The 9,738-nt window shown below is 49.7% G+C and overlaps 1 protein-coding gene across 2 annotated transcripts; it reads right to left on the bottom strand.

Annotated features, from left to right (window-relative positions):
- Window positions 1-4,404: 4,404 nt before the first annotated feature.
- On the bottom strand, window positions 4,405-9,190 carry Pglyrp2 (peptidoglycan recognition protein 2). 2 transcript variants are annotated; one of them, XM_076870810.2, is made up of 4 exons: window positions 9,127-9,190; window positions 6,888-7,889; window positions 5,260-5,441; window positions 4,405-4,647 (listed from the first exon to the last, which is right to left on the bottom strand). In XM_076870810.2, the coding sequence occupies exons 1-4, from the start codon at window positions 9,188-9,190 to the stop codon at window positions 4,405-4,407; spliced, it is 1,491 nt and encodes a 496-aa protein (XP_076726925.2). The 2 variants fall into 2 exon arrangements, with proteins under 2 accessions (XP_076726925.2, XP_076726931.1); XM_076870816.2 differs by lacking the exon at window positions 5,260-5,441 and having other exon boundaries at window positions 7,015-7,889.
- Window positions 9,191-9,738: the final 548 nt, after the last annotated feature.

Raw genomic sequence — 9,738 nt, 5'->3', positions numbered from 1 at the left:
CCTCCCACCTTTTAAAATTTTAATTTGAGACAGGGTTTTGCTAAGTTGCCCGGACTGGCCCCAAACTTTTCCATTTTCTTGCCTCAACCTCCAGAGTAACTCTAATTACAGATGTGCACCACCATGACATCTTTAGTTGTTGTTGTTGTTCCTTAAATGGAAGTGAAATTCATGTGACACACGTTTAACATGTTCTAGTTTTTGAGCTCAGTGCTGGTTACTTGGGTGTGTTCTGTTGTGAAAATTCGTCAAGTTACATGGTTTGGTGCACTGTCCTGTATCTTACACTTCAATAAATGTTTACTTGAAAATGGGGGCAGAAAAAAAGCTGTTACGATAAATGAGTGAGTCAGCATCACTATGGCCCAGAAGCTGGACAGGGGTGGGTTTGAGTGCCAGCTGGTCCCTCTCTCGCTATGTAACCTCAGACAAGTCACTTCCTTTGTCTGAGCCTCGGTTTCCTTATTTGTACAAGATGATAATATCAGTTTCAAAAGGTTCATCATGGGAGCCTTCGTTTATTTGACAAATGTTTCCTGAGTGCCTGCTGTGTGCTAGGTACTGAAGAAGCCACTGGGAACTACATGAACTTGGTTCCTACTCTCCTGGAGCTCCCAGTATATTGGGGGATACAGATAATGAATGCAAATAGGGGATGTTTCTCACTGGTGAGGTGGATTTGGAGGGAAATAGATAGTGGAATAAGGCTGAGCAGCAGTGACGCTCTTTGGGCTGGAAAAATCCAGGAGAACTTCTCTGATCTTTGCGATATCTTTGCAACCTGAAGCATAAAAGAAATTAGAAGATCATACCAAGGAGAAGCAACAGTTTGTGCAAAGGCAAAGATAACAAGAATCCATGGAGTGGCATAGTAGTGCATGCCTGTAATCCTAGCAACTCGGGGTTGAGGTGAAGGGTCTCAACATCCAGGCCAGTGTAGGCAAATTAGCAAGATCCTATCTCAAAGTAAAAAGGGCTGGGAATGAAGCTCAGTGGTAGATCATTTGTTTAGCATGTGTGAGGTCTTGGGTTCAATGTCCAGTACTGAAGAAAGAAGAAAAAAAAAAAAAAAAGAATCCATGGAGCAGGAAAGACAGGACTGACTCTATGGGTGTATGGTCCTGGACGGTCACAAAGGACCCCAGACACAGAAAGGTCCCATGCTTAGTTTAACACTTTGCTGTCATCATCTTGAAATGCTTACTTTGAACAAGAGATCTTATATTTTTATTTCACACTGGGCCTTGAAAACTCTGTAGCCCTGTGTGAACAGGAGGGTCTCTTTTTTTCTTTTTTGTAAAATTATTTTTAATTAATTAATTAACTTTTAGGTTTTGGTACTGGAGTTCACCACTGAGCTACATTAAAACTTTTAAAAATATTATATTTATTTATTTTGGGGTACTGGGGCTTGAACTCGGGGACACTCAACCCCAGAGCCACCTCCCAGACTTATTTTGTATTTTATTTAGAGACAGGGTCTCACTGAGTTGCTTAATGCCTCACTTTTGCTGAGGCTGGTTTTGAACTCGTGATCCTCCTATCTCAGGCTTCCGAGCCTCTGGGATTATAGGCATGTGTCACCACACCTGGCTAAAATATTTTTTATTTGAGACAGCGTCTTGCTAAATTGTTGAGATTGACATTTGTGATCCTCCTGCCTCAGTTTCCTGAATCATGAGGATTACAGGCATGCACCACTATACCTGGCAATTATATTTATTTTTAAATTTTATTTATTTATTTTGTGGTGCTGGGAATCAAACCCAGGGCCTCATGCATGCTAAGCAACTGCTCTAACACTGAGATACACTCCTGGTCCTATCTTTATTTTTAACTGATAAATTGTAATTGTATCCATTTGTGAAGTACAATGTGATGTTATGGTATATGTGCCACGTGGAGTGATTAAATCAAGGTGTGGGGGGGCTTTAGTGAGAGCCAAAGACCCTTCTTCTGGTGCTGGATGTATTTATGCACGTGTACATACACCTCAGATATGTCCACCTTAGACATGTCGTTCAGACCACACTCCCACCATTCACTGTACACGTGTCAAGACTGTGTCCCATCACATCATCTGGGCCTTTACTCTTCCACTGCACACCAGCCCCACTCCCAGCTCCCAATACCCTGCATTTTTTTGCTGGAGGATTTTCTCTAGCAAACTGAGTCTAATTCACCCAGGGGAGAAGCATTCCAAAAGTGCCATCAAATTAATACTTCCAGGGCTGGGGATGTGGCTCAAGCGGTAGCTCGCTAGCCTGGCATGCGTGCGGCCCAGGTTCGATCCTCAGCACCATGTACAAACAAAGATGTTGTGTCCACCGAGAACTAAAAAATAAATATTAAAAAATTTTTTTTCTCTCTCTCTCTCCCCCACTCTCTCTTTAAAAAAAAAAAATAATAATAATACTTCCCCAAGTGTGGTTCTTTGTCAATGACCCTCACACATATAACTCTGAGGCATGTGTCCTCCACTGTCCCCTAGTGGGCTTAAACCTTGGTTGCTCACAGTGGAAACTTGCTAGAAAACACATCTCTTCCTGGTTACTTCTCCTTCCCTGCTTTGCTTTCTCATTCTGCAACTGATATGTCCTGAGATAACCCCCCAATCAACCATTTGTACTAGATTTCTTTCTTCCTTCCTTCCTTCCTTCCTTCCTTCCTTCCTTCCTTCCTTCTCCTTCTCCTTCTCCTTCTCCTTCTCCTTCTTCTTTTTCATAGCGCTGGGATCAAACCCAGGGCCACCCACATGCTAGGCAAGTGCTGTACCACTGAACCATATCCCTAGCCCCTTGTATCAGCACTCTTGTTTTAGGGTCTGCTTCTGGGCAAAGTCAAACCAGGATGATGAATGCAAACACAGACAATGTGTGAACAAAAACTTTCTTTCCACGGTGTCTTTATTGGAGATCTGTGGCAGCTGGCAGGATCATTAGAGGTGGCTCCCTCTTGGATCTCTGGAAGGGCCTCCTGGTAGTTCTTAATTTTCAGTCTAGAAAAGACAAGGGAGTATGATTCTTGGGGCTGTTTGTAGCTGGGTCTGCTCTCCCCTTGGGATCTTGGACATGGGAGAGGATCAGGGTTCAAAGTGAGGGAGTGAATATAAAACTGATTGCAGGCCAGGATGGAAAGATCAACAGCTTAATGAAATAGAGTGGCAGTTATACAAGTAGCATGATTGTCCAGATGTGTGTTGTTGTTGTTGTTGTTGTTTGTTTGTTTGTTTTGTGCTACTAAGGATTGAACCTAGGGCTTTGAGCATGCCAGGCAAACATTCTATAATTGTGCTCTATCCCCAGTCCTTTTCATTTTTATTTTGAGATAGTCTGGCTAAATTGCTGAGGTTGGCCTTGAATCTTGGATCCTCCTGCCTTAGCCTCCCCAGTAACTGGTATTACAGGTAAGCACCACTACACCTGGCTAGTGATTAAGTGTTTTAGGGATTGAGGTCAGGGACTGGGATGAAGTTTTCAGGCAGAGATTGTGCTAGGCCTAGATTGCTCCAGTTCTCACCAGATTTCAGGGGCTGAACAAGCTTTCCAAGGGCTGAAATTATCTGGGCAACAGACAACTGGAGACTGGACAGAGGTTGTGCAGGCAAAGGAGTTTTGGGTAGAAAGCCAGAAGCTAGGTTAATGTCTGTGGACAGAAGGCCTTTGGATGAGGAGGAGGCAGGAGCAAGCCCAAGGTTGAGTATGTTGGGATGAATGGGTTTTTTGTTTGTTTGTTTGTTTGTTTTGGTGTGGGGAGGGGCAGAGAGGGAGACTGGGGATTGAACTCAGGGGCACTGGACCCACTGAGCCACATCCCCAGCCCTATTTTGTTTTTTATTTAGAGACAGGGTCTCACTGAGTTGCTTAGTGCCTCCCTTTTGCTGAGGCTGGCTTTGAATTTGCCATCCTCCTGCCTCAGCCTCCTGACTGCTGGGATTACAGGCCTGAGCCATAGTGTCTGCTTTCTGGGATGAGTTTGTGCAGGCAGACGGGTTATGACTTGGATTTAGGTCATAAATACTGAGCTGAGGCTGCGAGGGCAGAGGGACTCTGGCAGGGGTCGGGGCCCAGGCAATGGTGGGAGGGCAGAGATATTGGGTCCTAGGCAAAGAACAAACTGGCTGGCTCAGGGGTTGGGCTGAGGTTGTACAGGCAGAAGTTCCAGGACTGGGGATGTTGCCAGCAGGGACTGAAGACTGGGCTTTGCTTGCCAGAATAGATGAGTTGCAAATAAGATCTGAGCCTGGTTCGGTCTGTAGAGGCATGGGATGACAGACAGGGTTCAGAGGCCACTGAGCTGGGCACACAGAAGGGCGGCCATCTGCAGGAGTGCAGGCGGCGCAGACTTACCTCGGTGAAGTGCGGCCAGGTGCGCAGCAGACCAAAGAGCGCGTCACCCGGGCAGTCAGTGGCCACGAGCTGGCGGTGGCCGAGCAGCTTGTAGTCTGGTCGCAGGAGTCCAGCGCGTGATGCGCAACTCGGCAGCACTTCGCGCACCATGCGTAGCGCGGCCTCGGTGGGCAGTGTCGCCGTGTAGTTGCCCACGAAGGCCACGCCGAAACCACGGGAGTTGTGGCCGAGCGTGTGCGCGCCCACCCAGTGCCAGCCGCGGCCCTCGTACACGTAGCCGTCGGAGCCCACCACAAAACTTCAGAGGGGAAGGGGAAAGAGGCGTCATGCGGCGTGAGCCAGGCTCTGCCCCTCATCTGAGCCCTCCCCCAGATTCTGCCCCCGGGACAGGGGCCATCTGACCGCAAGACCTGCGCAGACACACCGCAGCTGATCTCTACGGCTCAGTGCCACTCCCACACCAAGGGCCACCTGGGAAACTGACTTGCTCTCTGGATCCCCCTCTCAGCCCCGGCCGCGCTTCTCCACTCTTCTTCCCCTAGCCTCAAGTCCAGCTCTTGACCCATTCGCAGCTTTATTCTGGCTCGGCCTTCACTGCCCCATCCCAGACCCAGACACTACCACGGGGCCCATCCTTCGCCCAGGTTCTGCTTCCTGGCCTAGTTCTTCCCCCTCATCCAGGCAGCCCACTGTTTAGGTGTTTCGGACCTCTGTGAAGGTTCCGGTCCTTAGTCTAGACCACGCCCCCATTCTGGCTTGGCCCCACCCACCACAAACTCCTCCTCCACCCTGTCAGGCTCCGCCCACTCACTCTATCCTGGAACCACAGCTCCGCCCCTGGTCTGGCGGGGAGGGAGGAGCCTGGGGAAAGGTCAGCTCGCCTGTAACCGATGTCATCCCAGCCTCGCGTGTCCTGGTGGAAATGCTGCATGGAGCGCATGTTGGCTGAGCATCCAGTGAAGGTGGTGCAGGGTAGCGCTGGCACGTACGTGTGATGCACGTATAAGAACCCGAGCGGCAGCTGCAATGGCTTTGGGCGGCCCCGGTAAGGTGCTGCTTCCCAGCGACATCGGGGATGGATGGCTGGGCATCCTGTGGGCAAAGGAGTCCAACGTGGTGTCAGCAAGCGTTTCCTGCCTGCCGCCTGCAGCCTCATTAAAGTGCACATATGGACCATCCCTCCAGGATTTTCCCAGATTCAGTAAGAGTCATTGGGATCTGTTTTAAATCTAACAGCATTCCAGTCTTGTAAGGATACCCACAGTTTCCCATCAACTTCAGAATAAAGCTCAAGAATTTTAGCTCAGACCTCAAGGTCAGATGCTTTCTCCAGATGGCCTTGCCCTGAACCCTAGGGATGGTTAGCCACACTGACGGGATGGGGGGGAAATCTCAACCCATTTACTGAGCTCCTACTGTGTGCTACTTTCTTTTTTTTTTTCTTTCTTTCTTTCTTTCTTTCTTCTTCCTTCCTTCCTTCCTTCTTTTCTTTCTTCCTTCCTTCCTTCCTTCCTTTCTTTCTCTCTTTCTTTCTTTCTTTCTTTCTTTCTTTCTTTCTTTCTTTCTTTCTTTCTTTCTTTCTTTCTTTCTTCAGTACCAGGGATTGAAACTAGTACCACTTAACCACTGAGCCACATTCTCAGCCCCAATTTTTTTTTTTTTTTTTTTTTATGTTTGGAGACAGGGTCTCCATAGTTGCTCAGGGCCTAAGTTGCTGAGGCTGGCTTTGAACTCAAAAATCCTCCTGCCTCAGTCTCCCAAGACACTGGGATAACAGGAGTGCCTCACCATGCCCGGCATGTGCTACTTTTTAACCAACCAGCAAATCCAAGAGGTTGCAATGGCTTATCAGACTTTATTTAAGAATATAGGTTCAGAGAAGTGAAGTATCTCACCTAAAGGTGCACAGGAGAAACTGGGTGAAATCCCACTTGAACTTCTATGCACTTGCTGAACCCATTTCCTGGAATGCCCTTACTACTGTTTGAATCTGGAATGTCCCCAAAGGCCCATGTATTAACAGCCTTGTCATCAATCAGTTTGGTGCTATTTAGAGGTGGGGCCTAATGGGATTAAGTTAAGTCTTTGGGGGCCTGCTCTCCAAGGGGATAATGAGACTCTTGTCCCTAGTCTCTCTTTGCTTATCAGCTGCCATGAGGAGAGAAGCTTCCTCTGTCACTTGACACTTCTACCATAATGTACTGCTTTGCTACAGACCAGAAACAATGGGTTAACCCACCATGCATTGAAACCTCCAAAACTGTGAGCCAAAATAAGCCATTCTTTTAAGTTTCTTTATCTCGAGTGTTTGTTTTTTCAGTAACAGAAAGTATCAGAGTCCTCTTCCTTTTTTAAAAAAATCAGATGAACACCGATTCATCTTTTGGAGCCCAACTTTACCATTTCCTCACCAGTCCTGGCCCCCGACCCAGAGCCCTTATCATTGCCTCTAGACTCCCTTAGCCCCAGATCCCCCTGACCACGGGGCCGGGAGTGTCTTATCTGTGAGGAGGGTCACTAGGGTAGGGGACTTCTCACCCAGGAAGGCCTCAGTGAACTCCTTGGCAGCAGAGGTGGCCACCTGGGCCAGCTGTTCTTGGCTCACGTTTTGCAGCTGGGTGTGTGCCGGCTTCAGTCTCTGTAGCAGGACAAGGGTCCCCCACACCTGCTGGGCCAAGGTGGAGGCTGAAGTGAGAGCAGCTCCATTCTGCCGTCGGAAGTTGCTGCGGAAGCCCGGGTCTCCAGCCACCCCTGCTCCATAGTATTGGCTCAGCAGGTGACTGAGGGGTGGCCGAGGCTCGGGGATTTGGCTCAGGTAGTCTCCAAGGAGGGCCCCATCCAGTGCCCCATTGAGAAAGGCCATGGTGAGCATTGATGCCTTGGGGTCCAGCAGCGTGAAGATTTGGGGGTCAGAGAGCTGGTCCCAACAGCCCTCTGTCCCCAGGCCTGGATGGCTCTGGGTCTGGGGAGGCTGGAGGAAAGTCAGGCCTAGATCTGCTGCGAGGGTGACTGCCAGGAGTCTGTCCACAGTGGTGGGGGACTTGGCTTTGTCATTTGGTAAGGTGGCTTCAGTATCTGAAGAGGCAGCTCCAGCATCTGCAGAGGTTCCCTCTGGAGAAGCATCCCTGCGTCCTGGAGGGGTGGCTTCAGCATCCCAAGGGGTGGCTGGGCTGTCCAAGGGCAAGTTGACAACCCTCTGCCCCTGCAGTCCAGCTTCCAGCCCTGCCAGCAAAGGCTTCACAGCCACCGTGGAACCATCGGGGGCCAGCACCACCCCGTGTTCCTGCCCTCCCCGTATCTCGTGTTGGGCCACCATCTTAATCAGGCCTTGAAGCTCCGGACTCAGTGGGTGGGCATCCAGTTCAGCAGCTTTGTGACTTGGTGTCTCAAGCAGGAAGTGGTGAAGGGGATTGGAGGCGCCAGAGTCCTGGGCTGACAGCAGCCGGGCAGAGGCAGTTAGACTGACTTCCGTCACTGGCGCCTTCTGCTCCAGCTCAGCCAGGACCTGGATGACAGAATCCATGACCAGGGGCAAAGAGGCTGTGGGAGGAGAGAGTGCATCAGCTCAGCCATCCAGCCTCACCTGTCCCTGAGGGTCCCCTCCTGTTCCATGTCTTCCCAATGCCCATGCTAGTGCTCCATCTGATGATAACAGTGTGGCTCCCAGCCCTGTCTCTATGGAGAGGAGGAAACTGAGGCTCAGAGACTATTGCCTGCTGGTTGAGGGGCTTGGACTCTGAGCATGGTTGAGCTATGGCAAAATTATAAGCCAGAGAGAGATACAGCCCGGCTGGCATCCTAAGATTATTCCTTTGGCTTCCATGTGACAATTGATTCTTAGGGTGCTAGAATACTGAAGGGGGACAGTGAAGAGGTGAGTACTGAAGGTGGTTGATGGCAGGGTGGTGGCAGTGTGATATACAGGACCCAGGAGTGTTCCCATATATCTAGAGGGAAAGATGGACAGTCTCGGGTAACAGATTGAAGTTAGGGCATTTTTAAGGGAAGGGTATCTTCCAAGATGCCCAAGGGAGGAACAGGTGGATATGTGCCTTTTTTTGGGTGGGTAAACTTGGAAACTAGAAGTGCTAGGTGACCTGACCCAGAGCTGGGTTGGGAGTGGGTTGTTGGGTAATTGACAGTGTTTATTAAACATTTACCAGAACCTCGCTAGGTGACTTATATAACCATTTAATCTTCACAAGTCTTTGAGATAGGTCTTATTAGCTCCCTTTTACAGATGAGGTGCCTGAAGTGTAGAGAAGGTAAGTTAACTACCTAAGGTCACAGAGCTAGGAAGTGGCAGAGGCAGGATTTGAAACCAGCAAGTTCACCCCATACCCAGGGCCTGTGCATGCTAGGAAAGCACTCAAATACTGAGCTCTACCCCAGCTCCAAACCCAGAGTTTTAATCCCCACGCTCTGCTGTCTAGAATCCTGGATTTTCTCCAGATAGTCCATTCTGTAATTCCTCTGTAATTTTGTTCTAGGTGTGATGCCTTGGGGACCAGCAGCATGACTCCAAATCCTAGTTTTATGACTCTCTCCTCCAGGAAGCTTTTCCTAGTTTTTGCTTCCCAGTTCCCAGGCCTTTCTCCCTATCCCTATCTTGACTTGTGGGTTGGGAACATCTAAGTTGCCAGATTGAAGGATCCTTGAGATCCAGAGCTTCCTGTGCTCTTTGGCTTCACCCCATGCAGGGGCCGATACAGAAAGGGCCTCCCTATACTTCTTCAGAGCTGAGAGTCCTGGCCGGGGGTCTGTGCTTCTGACTTACCTGTTCCTGGCTTAGACCACACCAGAAATGCAAGCAGGATCCAGAGGACACCCTGGGCTGTCATCTTGGGGCTCCAGCTTCCAGGGGACATACCCAGTTGACCTCAGCAAAGTACTCGGCAGTGCTGGAAGGTGATAGGCATGGACAACCAAGCAGAGCCTTTGGCCTCTGCCAAAGTCCAGTGGTGAATGACACGGCTGCCCCCTTGCAGAGCTGGAGCGTGGGAGACAGTGGGGACACGGGAGCAGAGTGTTCTGGATCAGTCATCTGGGCCCCAAGGGCTCTTCCTGTCCTGTCCCTCCCAAGCTGATATTAAGGGTCAGTAAGCCAGGCCCCAAGAGGGGCCTGAAGACCAGGTAGTTCTGACTCCTGCAAACTCTGCCCAATGTTGAGAGAGATCGGTGGAGGCCAATCCAGCAAGCCCTGCCCACTTCCAGCAACGACAGCTCTGAGGCTGCTGCTGGCCACAGAGGGACTCTCAGTTGCCTGCTAAAACAGGCTGTGCTGGGAGAGAGGGTTTTTCTAACTAGGTTTTTGTCACTGTGACAAAATACTGAGGTCATCAACTAATGGGGAATAAAGGTTTATTTGGGATCTCTGTTTTGGAGGGTG

This window comes from Callospermophilus lateralis, chromosome 1 (genome assembly GCF_048772815.1).
Source record: "Callospermophilus lateralis isolate mCalLat2 chromosome 1, mCalLat2.hap1, whole genome shotgun sequence".
NCBI lineage: Eukaryota > Metazoa > Chordata > Mammalia > Rodentia > Sciuridae > Callospermophilus > Callospermophilus lateralis.
Note: the sequence above shows the minus strand (reverse complement) of the source record. Positions and strands in the feature narration are given on the sequence as shown.

Bases quoted from the DNA above. Each gene is read 5' to 3' on its own strand.
- Pglyrp2 (XM_076870810.2), bottom strand. From the start codon at position 9,190: ATGACAGCCCAGGGTGTCCTCTGGATCCTGCTTGCATTTCTGGTGTGG. The intron at 7,890-9,126 runs GTAAGTCAGAAG...CTCCTCCCACAG, and splicing joins GTGGTCTAAGCCAGGAACAG to CCTCTTTGCCCCTGGTCATG. The intron at 5,442-6,887 runs GTGAGAAGTCCC...CTTTGCCCACAG, and splicing joins GTTCACTGAGGCCTTCCTGG to GATGCCCAGCCATCCATCCC.